General features: G+C 39.3%; 2 protein-coding genes across 5 annotated transcripts in view; one reads left to right on the top strand and one right to left on the bottom strand.

The window, feature by feature from the left end:
* The window catches only part of Esyt2 (extended synaptotagmin 2), a 96,611-nt gene that overhangs the window by 21,790 nt on the left and 58,341 nt on the right, over nucleotides 1–16,480 (top strand). For all 4 annotated transcript variants that reach the window (XR_007210154.1, XM_048340557.1, XM_048340555.1 and 1 more), the window contains exons 2-4: nucleotides 9,706–9,747; nucleotides 10,811–10,945; nucleotides 14,210–14,286. Coding sequence is in view for 3 of the 4 variants with exons in the window: in XM_048340557.1 (XP_048196514.1) it covers nucleotides 9,706–9,747; nucleotides 10,811–10,945; nucleotides 14,210–14,286 (254 nt within the window). In the remaining variant the exon portion in view is untranslated. The remainder of the gene's footprint in view (nucleotides 1–9,705; nucleotides 9,748–10,810; nucleotides 10,946–14,209; nucleotides 14,287–16,480) is intronic.
* LOC125342405 (adenylate kinase isoenzyme 6-like) lies at nucleotides 634–8,234 on the bottom strand. The gene is made up of 4 exons (XM_048334552.1): nucleotides 8,187–8,234; nucleotides 5,724–5,826; nucleotides 1,449–1,958; nucleotides 634–677 (listed from the first exon to the last, which is right to left on the bottom strand). The coding sequence occupies exons 1-4, from the start codon at nucleotides 8,232–8,234 to the stop codon at nucleotides 634–636; spliced, it is 705 nt and encodes a 234-aa protein (XP_048190509.1).

The raw sequence follows: 16,480 nt of genomic DNA, 5'->3' as shown, positions 1-16,480 counted from the left end.
AACAGTTGTTATTCAAACAACTGAGAAAGTATACTGGGATTCACCTGTTTGTTTTTTAACTTTCCTTTGTTTCTTAACCTACAAAAATAGATAGTAGCCATCTTATAACAAATAAATCATAATGAGTTATTGCTTATAAAAAACTCCTTAAGCATTTTGCAGGCAGAGACAAACTCTCTCTGCTAATATTGTTTCTCCTTTAGCCACAAGGAGCTGTGAGCTTGTGTTGGTCTAACCAAAGCTGTAGTTCTTTACTGTAGCTAATTTGTCATCTTTTGTGAGTATCCAGCCCTTATTTTAGATCACTAGAGTTTGCAATGATATAGGAAGGTACAATTTTACCTAACTCAGATAGGCTTCCATTTGATTTGTGATGAGAATATAAAAAGGGTGACTGTTGTTAGGAGCCTGTGACTCGCCTAGCTACTCAGGATGCTGAGAGATATCTGAGGATCGCCAGTCCAGGCATAAAAGTTCATGAGATTCTTTTTTTTTTTTGGCCAGTCCTGGGTCTTAAACTCAGGGCCTGAGCACTGAGAAGAAGAAAGAAAAGGGAGTCACTCGAGTCACTATACTTATGATCAAAGATAAAAACTTCAGTACTTCAGTGTATTAATGTTATTTCATGTTCCTTTATGAAATTTTTCCTTTCTGAGGAGGGAATTTGAAAACGTTTCCTGTTACAAAGAACCTTAAAAATGAAATTTTCAGCAATGTTCTTGTGCTATATATTCTTTCTGGCTTGTTAAGTAACACTGTCTCAGGAACCAAGTCTACAGAACACTGACACAGTTCACTGAGAAAATTATAACTTTGGGGATTTGGGGAGAGATTAATGACTTTATTTACTCTGTGAACAGTTGGTTGCCTACTCTTTATATAGACTGGAAATAGATAAAAGCAATTGCCTTTTCTATTCTTTGTGCCATGCAAAGTACTGATTTGAGCTTGCTGTGAGGATCTATTCCAGGGTTTGCAGGTGTTTTTTAGAGAAATATTGTTCTTTACAGCCTTTAATGTGGAGTTCTGTTTTCCATATATATATATTCCATATATATATCAGAGCAAAGCATTCCAGCATCTTAGAAAAATAACTTTTTTTGGCAGGGGGGTGGGAGTGTCAATCATGATACTTGAACCTCAAGACCTGGGTGCTATCTCTGAGCTTTTTATCTCAAGGCTAGTGCTCTACCACTTTGAGCCACAGTTCCACTTCTGGTTTTCTGGTGGTTAATTGGAGATAAGAGTCTCATGGAGGGGCTGGGAATATGGCCTAGTGGCAAGAGTGCTTGCCTCATATACATGAGGCCCTGGGTTTGATTCCTCAGTACCACATATACAGAAAATGGCCAGAAGTGGCGCTGTGGCTCAAGTGGCAGAGTGCTAGCCTTGAGCAAAAAGAAGCCAGGGACAGTGCTCAGGCCCTGAGTCCAAGACCCAGGACTGGCCAAAAAAAAAAGAGTTATCTTTTATCCATTGCTGAATCCATTTCAAAATCTTATTTATATTATCCTCAAGCTCTTCTGGGTTATTGCTGGGCAGCTGATGCACAATTTCTTCTTTGTAGGATGCTGTGGCTTCTTCATAAAGAACTTGAAAAATTTCACACTGAATATTGTCTCTCAGTTTCTTCTCATTATAACCCCTTGTTTCAAGTCTTTTGTACAAAATGCTGTTATCTGTTCTCAACAGAAAAACTATATGAAACCAGCGTTCAGGGAAGAAATCACAGCCATGGTAATCAACAATAACACCACCATCTCTCATCTCATTTTCTAATTCATCCACTACTCTATCTTCATCTAAAATGGGACAATCATACTCTTCATCATAGCCATCGTATAACTCCCCTTCTCGAGCTAAATCACCCACACTAATATACTTCAGTCCTGATCTTGAGGCAAGTTCTTTGCCTAGTGTGGTTTTTCCAACCCCTGGTGTACTCAGGAGGCTAAGAGCTAAATATCAGGGTTCGAGGTGGCCAGGGCATGAAAGTACGTGACTCCTATCTCCAGTTAGCCAGCAAAAAGCCGAAAGTGGAGGTGTGACAGAGCGCTAGCCGGTGAGCAGGATGTTGGGGCTGGGAATGGATACTTTTAAAGAAGGGGGGTGGCGCCAATGGGAGAGGGGTAAGTGAACGATGATGAGAAGATAGGGAGAATCCAGTATTTATCCTACTGGATTTAGAGAGGGAAGGGGTGAGTAGGTAAGGGATTGGTGAGAATGTTGGAAGGGGTAACATTGATGAAGATATGTTGTATTCATAAATTGCTTTATTAAATAGTAACTCCTTTGCACAAAAGCTTAAAGATAAAAAAGAAGTATAAGTGTGAAAAGTTGGTACAAATTAGTGTTGTTGCCAACTTAGCCTTCCATCATTTTCTTCTGATGAGCTGCTAAACAGCCAGGCACTGCAAGGAGCAGGACTCCTTGCTGCTGTCTAGAGAGTAACAGATGTTGTCAAGGGACTGCTAGCATGAGGCTTTCAAACGACAACAACCTGTCCTTTGGAAGTTTTGTCCTGTGTGTATGTGTGTCTGTCTGTCTGTCTGTGTACTTGCACGTATGTGTGCATGTGCATGTTCCTGTGCATTCGGGTTTAAATATTAGGGCTTGAACTCAGCCTCAGTACTGTCCCTTAGCTTTTTCACTCAAGTGGCACTTTACCACTTGAGCCACAGCTCCACTTCTGGCTTTTTGCTGATTAATTGTAGATAAGTCTTATAGACTTTCCTGCTTCCATCCTCAGATCTGAACCTCCTGAGTAGGATTACAGACATGAACCATTTATGCCTGGCTGATTGCCTTGTATTGTGAGCCCACATTTTCTGAGCAATTTTTAACTTTTTGTAAGGTTTTCATTCACACAATTTAAAACTAATCTGTATGCAGATAAAGCAGCCCAAAGCATTTTAACTTTTTAAAACTCTTGAGTTAGTTTTTAATCTCCCCAGACTTGGCACAGATGTGTACCAGTGTCCAGGTGTTTTCTGATGGTTAATAAAGAATAAGACCACCACATCACCTTTACAACAGCAATAAAAATTTAAATTAAAAAAATAAATTGTTGGGCTGGGAATGTGGCCGGGAATGTAGAGTGCTTGCCTAGCATGCATGAAGCCCTAGGTTCAATTCCTCAGTACCATATAAACAAAAAAAGCCAGAAGTGGCACTGTGGCTCCAGTGGTAGAGTGCTAGTTTTGAGCAAAAGAAGCTCAGGGACAGTGCTCAGGACCTGAGTTCAGTCCCCAGGACTGGCAAAAAATATATAAATAAATAAATTGTTGACTGTTAAACTAGGAAAGAATGAGAAGCTCAAAAGAACTCATGGTTCTTTAGAGTTCATTTGTTTTTTTCTGTAAGACTGTTGATTTTAAACAAGGAGAAAAAACTTCTAGCTATTACAAACATTCTCCACAGTGTAGGAAAGCTGGTGTGCTCAGATGGATGCAACTCATAACTCTGCCCCTAAGAAGTGTGTTGTGGTAGGGGTGGGTCAGTGAGCTATAAGTATGTGGCTCTTGCTGACAGAAAAGTTGGTGCTCACATTCTCTGACCCCTAACACATGATTGATAGCACATGATTGATATCCCACCACTCCACCCAGTCATGGTCCAAGATTGTGAAAGAATTATTCCCCAGCAACCAGTAATTGCTTCAAGCAGAATTTGCACTTTTATTTTCACTTAGTGACTACAGGTTTTCAGAACTGAATCAAGCTCCAATATTTTTTGGAGCAAATGTTTACTCATAAAACAAAAATTTTGGGGGTGCTGGAGGTTTGACTTTGTCCTTGCTTGCTAGGCAGGTACTTGACCACTTGACCTGTGCTCCCAGCTTTTTGTTTTAGTTATATTTTCTAGCCTTGAATTTTTGCCTGGGCTAGTCTGGACTACTGTATTCCTATTTATACTTTTCTCAGAGCGGGAATGATAGGCACATGTCACCATACTAACTATTGGTTGAGATGGGACTTTGCTTTTTGTTGAGCTGGCCTCAAATTGTGATTTTTTACAGTGTCTTCCAAGTAGCTGAGATTATAGATGTGCACTACCGTGTGTGTGCACGCACATATAATGCTGAGGCGTTGAACTCAGGACTTGTAGTTGCTAGACAGCCTGTCTACCACTTGAGTGATCTCCCAATCCTTGTTCGTTTTAATTATTTTTCAGGGAGGTGGTCACATTTTTGCCCATTTTGGCTTTAGACTACAGTCTTCCCAGTCTTCTGCCTCCTTGAATGGCTAGAATTATAGGTACACACTGAGCACTAGTGTGATTTTAAAGCACTTCCTACTTTGCCCACAAAATATGTGCTGTACTACTTGTAGTTGTTACTGTCATGTGTGGACTTTACAAACTATTCTATACAAATATTGCTCATTATTAATATTGATCTTCAAGAGTAGTATTGTTTGAAGAAAGTCATTCCTGTTATCTAACTTTAGTTTTATTCCAAATTGTATTGTTAATGTTCAGAGATGGGAAAATATTTAACTAGAAATTTAAAATGGACTGTTTTACACATTTATCCTTTCTATTTTAGCAAAGTGTAACAGGAAGGACTTTAAGAGTCCCTTGGGTCTGGATTTAAGTCTTCCCAGTCTGTTATGTTATTTGTTAGAACCATTGATCCTTCAAAGCCTTCTTGTGAACATTAAACAAGATATTGTATGTAGAGTTCCTGACTAAGTTAAATGTTCTGACTTTGTATATTTGGTTTAATTTTCTAAACATACAACTTTGGTAACATCAGTCACATTAGAATCTCACCTTTGTTCTTTTAAAAGATAACATTGAAAAGATTTTTGGGATTCTGTCAACTCTTAATAGAAACATGAATAATCTTACAATGGTTATTTGTGGTTCACAGGGATAATAAATAGTAAACACAAAAGTTTGTTATACAATTGGAACTTTAAAGGAACTTTCAGTAATATTTTTCACTTGGACAATATAATTTGAAATGAAATAATAGGAGCTCACCCATTCCTTCTTTTTTTTTTTTGGCCAGTCCTGGGGCTTGGACTCAGGGCCTGAGCACTGTCCCTGGCTTCCTTTTTTGCTCAAGGCCAGCACTCTGCCACTTGAGCCACAGCCACAGAGGGTAGCTGGCTGGAAGTTCAGTTCCTGCCCCCATCTGGAAGCTAGCCAGGAACCCAGAAATAGTCACCTAATTAGAACAAGAAATGGTCCTGTCACCGAGGAAATTCTGAGATTTAGCACCTTTGTGTCAGGAATTCAGGGTCAAAGACTCTATTTAGACAAAGGATTGTTCTAGCACCCATATTATAAGGGTTTTGAGAGCCTTAAAGAAGCAGGGGAAGCCAGGCATGGGCCACCTTAACCTCTTGAGAAGTATAGATTGGAAGATGTGGTTCAAGGCAGCCCAGGTGAGAAGGAGTTTGTGAGCTTGCATCTCAACCAATGGCTGGACATGGTGGCACAAGCCTTTTACCCCAAATACAGGGAAGCACAATTGCTGAGTGCAGCGACACACACCTGGCACCCTCAGTGACATGTTAAAACACAGGCATTAGAATTGAAGCCCAGGCCATAGCACAAGACCCTACCTCAAAAAATAATGAAGGCAAAGAGAGGCTTGATACATGGCTTAAGTGGTAGAGTACCTGCCTTGTGAGTGTCCTGAGTTCAATCCCCAGGACCATACTCCCCCATCCCCCACAAAAAAATGACAGGACAGAGACCAAATATATACATACTTTCTTCTTCTGGGCTGTTCATGAACCTTCCAAATGGCAGGTACCGCTCGCACTGCTCCTCCCTCCCCACACATGCCTCTTTCTCTTGGAACAGGAACAGACCCTAATTGTTAGATACACGGGTTCTTCAGAGAAAGCAGCCAACACGTGCAGTACATCAAAGAATGGCTCTGTGATGAAAAATGCATTGACTGAAGTTTGACATCACAGTGTCAGAATTGTTCTTGTGCTGCTTTGTTACCATACAGGTACAATTGGTCTAACCTCTGGTCCTACCAGACATACACTGAGGGGTCACTGTGGCATCAAGCATGACAGAATCTCTGAAGTTGATGTTGGAAAGGAAAGGCATTCAACTGCAGAACACCCTGGCAGTTGTTCATGATGTCCAGTCAGAAAGGCATTTGGTCAGCACAACTATACTTTGCCTTAAAACTTGACATAATCAAATTTTTTCTTGCTAATAAAACTTGAAAACTTGTGTAATGTGTACATTCATACTGGAGCTTGAATTCAGAGCCTCAAGCTCTTAAGGGTGGTGCTTTACCACATGAGCCATAGCTCCAATTCCAGCTTTTTGCTAGTTTATTGGTGATAGGAGTCTCAAAGACTTTCCTGCCCTGAGTAGCTTCTACCCACAATCCTCAGATCTCAGCCTCTTTAGTCCCTAGGATTATAAGAGTGAGCCACCAGTGCCTGACTGGAATACTTTTGCTGTAGGAAAGTTCTATTTCCAATTATTATCTCTTCTATTATAATTAAAACATGGTTTAATTATGATAACTCCATTGTTTATTTTGTAAAATATAGTACATCTCTGTCAAAAACATTCCCCTCTGTTTCTTCCTTGTTTATTTTGGAGACGGGGCTTCTAAAAAGCCCAAACTCAAACTGGCCTGTAACTCAAAACCTTTCTGCCTCAGTCTCCCAGAATGTTTGGATTATATGCAATGTACCACCATACTCAATTTGTAGTATTTTCTTAATTTTAACCTTATAGTAGTGATTAGAAGAATAGTTTATGCTTCTTATTAAGAAATTCAAAAATATAGGAATAAAGGAAAAGGCCAAGCCTTGTTCTTTTTGTTACTGGTTTTAGTATATGTTCTTATACTCTTTTGTGCATTTATAAAAATGAATAACGTGTATTTACATGCATATATATGTAGATGGATGTGCAAACAGTATTTTAAGAATATGTGATCTGGTTAATCACTTTATTTGTAGGGAAATTTGGCTATATTTTACATTATCAGACATAGTACTTTCTCATAATTTTTGAAGTCTTTTAGAAAACAGTACATTTAATAGTATTTGCAAACAGGAATTTTATATAATATTCTGACTAAAACATTTAGTAATTATTAACACACTGGCTCAGTTAAGTTACAGATTTTGTGGGGATTCTCTGGTAGAGATAAGATAGAAGGCCTGCTTCAGTGGCCTATGACTTTTAAGATAGGCAGGAGGTAAGGATTCTGACCTGATTCACTTAGGATGGTGGTGTGACAAGTGCAGATTTATGGAGAGTGAATGTACTGTGGGCACTGGAGCAATTGGACTCCAGTGATGTCACAGGAAGTTGCCTGGAACTACTGCAGGCTTGTTCTAGGTAAGTGCTGACAGGGTGAGTAGTGAGTAAGATGAGAAATCTGTGGAGAAGCACGCTGGTGATCTGTTGTCAGCCATGCTGCTTTGGTTAGACCCAACAGGAATGTGATAGACATGGCATCTTAAAGATTTGAACCAGAGAAAATGTTATTTCTGTCTGTGAAGATCAACTTGAGGTAGTTGGACTATTTGACAAAGAAGGAGGAGCTCAAGTCTTTGGTAAGGTAAGTTAAAATGAGATTCCTATTTTCTAGAATAATTGTTTGGGCTGCTGGATTTAGTATAGCGGGGAAGCCTGGAAAGGAGAGGCCTTGAAGGGAAGTCGATGTAGACAGACATCAAAGAAAGACAAGTGCATTCAAATGTTTGGTAGGTACTTGCAGAGATGTTATTTAGTATTTGTTCTGAAATTACAGAAGGAGCACACCTATAAAGAAATTTTGACTTTCACCAAATGTATTTTTTGTGTTGTGTTTTTCCTGTTGCCACCATTGTTGGTTAGACTTAAAGAGAAGGAGCAGTAAGGGAGACAAGACAGCCACTTAGTAAGTTGAGAGGGACCATGGCTGAATATGGAGTGTAATACTTTGCACACCTTTGTGGGGCAACCTCCCACCCCATTGTTGACCTGACTTTTTAAAGGGCTGAGGTCATTTACAGGAATATAAGGAAATGTCAGTGTACTACTTGCAGATGAATTGCACATGATTACTTTGTGACTTAATTTGAAAAGTCTCACAAATTCCCAACTATACTCCCCAAATTTCCTCCTGTTCATTGTGGGAGAGTATAACATATTCTTGTACCCTGGTTCTAGCTGGGTCAAACTTCGCCTTGTGGGTGCAGAATTACATCCCCTGGAGTTAAGTGATCATCTCCAGAAGTTCTGTTTTCCACCATCTTTGCCTTTTTTTTTTTTTTGTCTTGTCTTTTCTAACTTGTAAGCCATTGTTTTAGTTCTGGAAGGTTTTTACCCCTGCAATGTTGTTTGTTTGTTTTGCAGAATGGATTCTAGCTAACTTAATTTAGAAACATTTTATTTCAGCTCATTCTAACCTACCTATGGTTCAGGCAAATTAAATACTTCATGTGATGTGGTGTGGTACAACAGAATAATGCCTGTTTAGCCTTGCATACAAAAGAGAACCCATAATACTGCCAGTGCCACAGCAACTATGTGCCCCTCTGCTGAGGCTTAGGAGATGGTCACTGCAGAGCTTCTGAGAGCCGATGTGCTGTGACTGATAGCTAACTAAGAGTAGCCTCTCTAGACTCCACTTTCTCAAGTATAGCAGTAGAATTGTTTCTCAGAGGACCCTTCTTTTTGCTGTTGTTGGTTGTGGTTGTGGTTCTTGAACTCTGGGCCTGGGCTCTGTCCCTGAGCTCTTCAGATCAAGGCCTAGTGCTCTACCACTTGAGCCACAGCGCCACTTCCGGTTTTCTGGTGGTTAATTGGAGATAAGAGTCTCTTTCCTGCCCTGGCTGGCTTTGGACCAAGATCCTCAGACCTCAGCCTCCTGCATGGCTAGGATTACAGGTGTGAGCCACTGGGGCCCAGCTAGGACCCTTCTTTATATAGACAGTCTCTCCCATGAAAATGTATCCTGCCTGGTCTAGTGTAGCCCGACTGGGGATGAGGTGAGGGTGTTTGTTGATTTGGATTCTTCGTAGCTTAGGAAAACTATAGACATCAAAACCTTCTCTGTCACCAGTATAAACTCCTGTGATCTGTTGTATCTCTAAACCACAGTATGTTCTCACAGTATTGGTCTGTGTGCTGTTTCTTTGAAAGTTCCCTATCTGGGGCCAAAAACAGTGATAGCTTTCCTCTGCAAGTAATTTTAATTTTAGCTCCAACAGAGAATTCCCTCTCCCATAATATTTAGATTTCTTTTTGCCTTTTCAAACACTTTAAATCAACAGATGCTGCTCATGGAAAATTATAATTATAACATGCATTTGGGAAAGTATAGGAGGCTGGGTAGAAAAGGGCCTGTGAGGAGAACAAAAGAGAGAGGTACGAGTTTGAAGACTAGATTTCTAGAATGTAATGATGATGATGTTGATGATGATTCTTTTTTAAAGGAAGACGTTCATTTTGTGTATGTATGGTTCAGCTGCCTGGGATTTTCCTTTGAGATCGTAAGAGGAAGAAAAGGCTCTGGTACATGTAAGTTCTGAGAATGTGCTGAGCCAGGTACCACATATTTTAGCTTCTTTTCTCAGAGACTGCTCCAGAGCATTAGAGCTAGGTGTTTAAAAGAAACATTATGTAAACATAAGGCCTACAATAAGAATACAAAATAGCCTGCAGGACATTTTATTTACTGTTGTCTGGCCTCAAGTGATGTGTGCATTTTTTTTCTCTTAGGTTCATTTTCCAGACACTGAGAGAGCAGAATGGCTAAATAAGGTAAGATTAGAATATTACAAATACCATCTATCAGTGGGGATTAGAAGATGAGAGACCATCTTTCCATATTTGGGGATTTCAGTGTGGCAGTATTTGAGTTCTTTTAAATGCAACAGGCTGGCTTCTCTCCAGAAAACCCAATCATAAGTGACATGTTACATTCCTCTCTAAGAAGGAAGAGCTTTGTCATTGGGCTGAGAAAACATGATGTGCTTGCATTGCATCACTACTGGTTTGTGTCTTTCTTCCTGAGGGGAGAGTGCTCAAGTCAATTTTACAGTAATCACAGGCAGATTTAAATAGCTGTCAAAAGCAGAACAACATAATATATATATGTATATATATATATATATATATATATATTTTTTTTTTTTTTGGCCAGTCCTCGGGCTTGAACTCAGGGCCTGAACACTGTCCCTGTCTTCTATTTGCTCAAGGCTAGCACTCTGCCTCTTGAGCCACTGCGCCACTTCTGGCTTCTGTTTATGTGGTGCTGAGGAATCGAACTCAGGGCTTCATGTATATGAGGCAAACACTTTACCACTAGGCCATATCCCCAGCCCCATAAAATATTTTTTAAAATGTGTTTTTTAATTGGTATACTGGAATTGGGCCCAATTACCTTGTGTATTGTGCATCTATAGGTCTATATAATGAACACCAGTCTAGATAGTTATCACTCTACATATAGCACTAGAAATTTGTCAAAAAAATTTTAATAAACACTTACTAAGATATATGTTTTAAGGTTTCTAGCAATGATAGGAGACAACATGTTAGCCAATTTTATAGATGGAATCCTTCAGGTTTTTCTGCCCAGGCTGGCTTTGAACCAATATTTTCCAGGTTTTAGCTTCTTGAGTATAGGATTATAGCCTTGAAATACTAATGCCTGGTTGTTGTAATAAATTTAGGTTAAACTTTAAAGTATATATAACAAGAAGACCATTTCCCCCTTTTCTTTAGAAACTGATTTTAGTAAACTATAGGGTTATAATTTTTTATTATGACTCCATAATTATTTTGAATTATGATAATCAACATGAGCTCTTTTTCCTTTTAGACTGTAAAGCACATGTGGCCTTTTATTTGCCAATTTATAGAGAAGCTATTTCGAGAAACCATAGAACCAGCTGTGCGGGGAGCAAATGCTCACCTCAGTACCTTCAGCTTTACAAAAGTGGACATGGGTCATCAGGTCAGTTACTAATTGTGTTCTTACTTATGCATACAGTAGGATTGCTTTGGTAATATAAAAACATTTTAAGCCACCCCAAATGTTGTGGAGGAAATGTTTACCAAAAAGACCAAGTTGTATGTATGTGGTTCCTTCAGGATCTGCCTCTATGCATCCTGGGTTGACTTTTCCTGCTTATGGGAAGTCTGCATTTTGCCCCCCAATCCAAGTGTGCTTTTGTGCTCCGATCAACCTTTACATGCCTTTTTACTCCAGATTCTTCTTATAGAATTCAGATATGTAGTCTGACACATTTAGAGTTTGAGATGTGAACTCATACTAATGTCTAGGAGTTGCCAACAAAGTTAATTTATATTTACCTCTTTCAAGATGTTAAAATAATAGTTCCTCATACTGATCTTTTATTAATGGGACTATATTATGAAAAGGAAAACTATGGTTAGTAGTGTCACTTCTAATAAAAGCCTCCGATTATATTTAAATAACTCCATCTTGGTAAATTCCTTTTTCTGTGAGTTGTTTCTTTTGAGTCAAGGCTTTACTATGCAGCCTAGGCTGGCCACAAACTTGCAATACTCCTGCCTCAGCCTCCGAAGTGCTGGAATTTATAGTAGCTCTCGTTTTATTTTTCAAGCCAAGTTTTTTTTTTTTTTTCTTTTGGTCACTCATGGGGCTTGAACTCTGGGCCTGGGCGCTGTCCCTGAGCTCTTCAACTCAAGGCTAGCGCTTTACCACTTGAGCCATAGAGCCACTTCTGGTTTTCTGGTAATTATTTGGTGATAAGAATCTCACAGACTTTCCTACTCTGGCTGGCTTTGAACTGAGATCCTCAGATCTCAGCCTCCTGAGTAGCTAAGATTACAGGTGTGAGCCGCTGGCACCTGGCTTCAAGCCAGTTTTTATAAGAATTAGCAACAGTTCACGATAACATGTTTTACATACCTAATACTCAGAATTTGACGCTACTTTAAACACATAGACAGTTCATACATCTCAGTGTACAGAGGAAACATGGGCATTACAGTTCAGTAACCCAAGGTGGTAGCAGGTGTAGCTGAGGGAATGTCTAGCAGGTGGCTCTGTGTGTCATTGCTGACTCTGTTAGTGTTCATCCCATGCTTTCCTGACTGTTGATCATCTTTCTCCATGAAAGCAGACTTTATTCATATTGAGAATACTGTCTCTTGCTGCAGTTATTCTAAATACAGTATCTCACAATGGCTCATGGAGGCACTTCCCTGTATATCAAGCTGGTTTCTTTAGCTTTGAAGTCTCCAAATTCAGGACATTCCTGAGGTGTGGCCATCCTGTTCAGATTGCCAAGTACTTGCACAGGATGCTGTATGACCATGTAAAGTAATATTTACTTTCTATAACCTAAAGTATAGCAGCAGTTGGGAATCACAGCTCCAAGTATAAATGCTATAAAGTTCATGCCACAAAGTTTCTGGACAGTATAATTGATATGTTAGCTTTAGATAAGCATTTTCTTTTCTTGCTTTGCTCTCCCTTCTTTTATATCCTCTAGAATGGTAAACATCTTTCTTAGCTCTGGAGCTGTACAAAAACAAAGGCTAAGTGTAGCATGCAAATCATAGTTTGTTGTCCCTTAGTGGAAAGAATGCTGATGTTTGTAGAGATAAAAAGTTCTAACTACAGCCAGGTTTCTTTGGGGAAGAATTTAATGGTATTCAGTTCTGCTGCATTTGCTTTCAGTTTTATACTCACGAAATGGACCCTTGGAGAATAGTAATAGTAGTGGAAGAGTCCTGCACATTCCAAATTGTTCTGGCATCATTGACCTCTGGCAAGTGCCCTATGCCCTAGCTGTCTACATTTTGGTCTGTGCAGCATGATTTTTCATGTGAGATGTCATACTCAATGATCTTGGTCGTACTGCTTCTTGTAATCTAAGATGGCATTTACATGGAGGAGGTGAATATTTTGGCTAAAGTAAGGATAGTCGGACTGAGCTGCCCCATTTTCACTTACTACAGAGCTAGTTGAGTTCTGAGTGGTTACTTGCTCTTACATGTCTTAGCTTGGAGCCTGGGTGGTAAGAAAGGTATAGATTCCTAGTGAAGGCTGAGTGTAGTTTTGTACTTTCCTCCAAGACCAGGACACCCAGCCTGTTAGGTAAGCAGAGCAGTGGTGCTTTGAAGAGATCTCCTCATATCTAGTGCTAGTGTGAACAGGAGTGTAGGAACTTTCTTCAAAGGTGTCCTTTGTTTATAAATGAGAAAAAGCTTTGAAGTGATTTTATACCCAGGCCCTTGAAGTACAACATGTTACTGATCTACCTTTGTGTTTACTGAGTCATTTATTTGAAAACAGCCTGAGCAGGGAAGTCTATGAAACTCTCATCTAGTCAACCACTGAGAAACCTAGAAGTATATCTGTAGTTCAAGTGGTAGAGTGCTAGCTTTCCTTGAGGAAAAAGGTTAGGGACAGTACTCATGCCCTGGCTTCAAGCCTCAAGCCCCAGGACCAACACACACAAATACACACACACACACACATACATTTATAGTACACATACAATTTGTTCTTTTTTTTTTTTTGAGACAGGTCTTAATATATAGCCTAGACTAACTCAAACTCAGTCCTCCTGCTTTAGCCTCTTTAGTGTTGGAAATAACAAGCATATGTACCTTGCTTGCCTTGTCTTATTTCAAAAGCTTCATTTTAATGAAAATCTCATGTGAAAAGTTTTAAGACATAAGTAAAAATAAAGGAGAGTTGTGTTTTTAATAGTGTAGGTAAGATGGCATAGAGTAAAATGGTTAATTGAAAGAAATGATGAGGACTGTAAAATTGGAAAAGGACTGGAAGTGTAGCTCAAGTGATAGAGGCCAGCTGTGAGCAAAACAGACAAGCTAGAGCACAAGGCCCTGAGTTCAAGCCTAGGGGTTAATGTGAGGGGGAGAGAGAATGAGAGAGCCCATATTTCATATGCTTACATCAATATCTAATGTTGATTGAGTACTACGTGACAGTACTTCACATGATGCTTTACATTCATTGTGTCATTTAACTTCCTAATGATTTAATGAGATAGTTGCTCTTGTTATTTGTATATCACAGGTAAGGAAGCTGTTGAAACAGAGGCTAAATAACTTCCTGAAGACCAAACAAAATGATCTGAAAGCAGAACTTTAATTCCTGTAGTATAATGCTAAAGCTTTTTCTTGTTGCCACTATGTTATATTAAATGATTTTTTTTAAACATCCTTGTATTTTAAAATAAGCTACTTCTTATTTCAGCCCCTTAGGGTCAATGGTGTTAAAGTATATACTGAAAATGTAGACAAAAGACAAATTATTCTGGACCTTCAAATTAGGTAAGTTTTTATTTGCATTATATTTATGCCATGGTTAATGACAAAGAATGTCACTTAGCTATACCTATAGGTAGAAGACATAATGGAGCATGCTTCTTACTGTTCTTGGTGGGAATTTAAGTTTTCCAGTACATCAAAATTTTATTCATCTTCTGAGGTTTTTTTGGCCAGTCCTGGCGCTTGGACTCAGGGCCTGAGCACTGTCCCTGGCTTGTTTTTGCTCAAGACTAGCACTCTGCCACTTGAGCCACAGCACCACTTCTGGCCTTTTCTATATATGTGGTGCTGATGAATTGAACCCAGGGCTTCATGTATAAGAGGCAAGCACTCTTGCCACTAGGCCATATTCCTAGCACCTTCTGAGTTTTAGTTCCTAGCAGCCTAGATAATTGTCATTCATAAAATGTGTTAAAGAAATTGAATGTACTATAAGAAAAGAAAGCTACATACCAATCAATATCCCTCATGCACTTTGACGCAAAAATTCTCAACACTACATCAGTAAACTATTGGTTTTTTTTTGTTGTTGTTGTTGTTTTTGGCCAGTCCTGGGGCTTGGACTCAGGGCCTGAGCACTGTCCCTGGCTTCTTTTTGCTCAAGGCTAGCACTCTGCCGCTTGAGCCACAGCGCCACTTCTGGCCATTTTCTGTATATGTGGTGCTGGGGAATTGAACCCAGGGCCTCATGTATACGAGGCAAGCGCTCTTGCCACTAGGCCATATCCCCAGCCCTACATCAGTAAACTGAACTCAGCAGCATATTAAATTGGCTGTACACCACAAAGTAGAATTTATCCCTGGAATGTAAAGATATTTAAACATATGAAAAATAGCCAGTTAACACCACATTAACAGGAAGAAGGAAGGAAACTACATTATTGTCTCACTTAAGGCAAAAACACTGAATTTTATGATAAAAATGTCTTATCTAGAGCAGATAGCCAGGAAAGGAAATAAATCACATCCAAATTGGAAAGGAATTCTGAAATTATATGGTCTTCTATTTAGAAACCTCTATTGGGAGGCAAATATAGTTCAAGACCATCCAACACAAAAAAGAGGTTGGTAAACCTTCATCTCAACTAATGGTTGAGTGCAGTGGCATGCACCTTTCATCCCCAACAACACGGGGAAGTACAAAGAGGATCACAGCCCAGACTGACTGGGCTGTATAGTGAGACTGTATCTCGAAAATAACCAAGGCAAAAAGGGCCTGCAGATATGGCTCGAATGGTAGAGTACCCACCGAGTGAGCATAATACACTAGGATCAGTTCTCAGTGTGTGAGAAAGAGAGGAGTGAGGAGGGGAAGAGAGAATGGAAAGAAGGAAATCCTAAAGATTCCAACAAAAACCTTTTAGAACTAGTAAATGAATTCAGCAAAGTAGTAGACAAAGTCTACACACAAAAATCAATTGCATTTCAGTGCACTAATGAACAGTGAACCAATGAACAATGAAAATTGAAATTAAAGACACAAGTGGCTGGGAATATGGCCTAGTAGCCTTGGGTTCAATTCTCCAGCACCCCAAAGATAGAAAATGGCCAGAAGTGGCGCTGTGGATCAAGTAGCAGAGTGCTAGCCTTGAGCAAAAAGAAGCCAGGGACAGTGCTCAGGCCCTGAGTCCAAGGCCCAGGACTGGCAAAAAATTAAAGACACAAGTCCACATATAACAGAATTAAGATACATAAAAGTCTTAGGAATAAACTAAGCATGTAAAAGGCTTGGTCAATGAAAACTAGAAACCCATTACTGAAAGAAATTAAAGACAGTACACATATATGGTTAGATACTTCATACTCCATGTTAATGAATTGCAAAGCTTGATACTGTTAAATGTCAATACTACCCAAAGCTATGGGACTTAGTGCAGTCTCGTTAATCATAAATCTGAGATATTAATTAATACAGAGTATATAGACAACTTTTCAAACAACATGCATAAACTAAACAGCTATTAAAAATGGGCAAAACACTTGAATAGACATTTCTTCAATGAAAGCATAGAAGTGATCATTATACACATAAAAAGATACTCAACTCATAATCATTAGGAAAATGCAAACCCTAGAGAGATACTACTTCATTCTCATTGGGTGACTACCAACAAATCAGAGAGGAGGTGGAGATTGGACAGCTTGAGCTCTATTGATGGGAATCTAAAATGGTCTAGCTGAAGACAATGTAGCAGTT

The sequence above is a fragment of the Perognathus longimembris genome, chromosome 2 (genome assembly GCF_023159225.1).
Source record: "Perognathus longimembris pacificus isolate PPM17 chromosome 2, ASM2315922v1, whole genome shotgun sequence".
Lineage (NCBI taxonomy): Eukaryota > Metazoa > Chordata > Mammalia > Rodentia > Heteromyidae > Perognathus > Perognathus longimembris.
This window is presented reverse-complemented; position numbering and strand designations above follow the sequence as displayed.

What these genes read in the sequence shown, in the direction of transcription:
- LOC125342405 (XM_048334552.1), bottom strand. Translation starts at nt 8,234, where the DNA reads ATGGTGGAAAACAGAACTTCTGGAGATGATCACTTAACTCCAGGGGAT. An exon ending in GAACAGCCCAGAAGAAGAAA is followed by an intron (nt 1,959 to 5,723) that starts GTATGTATATAT and finishes CCTGATATTTAG; the next exon opens with CTCTTAGCCTCCTGAGTACA. An exon ending in AGATAACTCTTTTTTTTTTG is followed by an intron (nt 678 to 1,448) that starts GCCAGTCCTGGG and finishes TCTTTGTAACAG; the next exon opens with GAAACGTTTTCAAATTCCCT.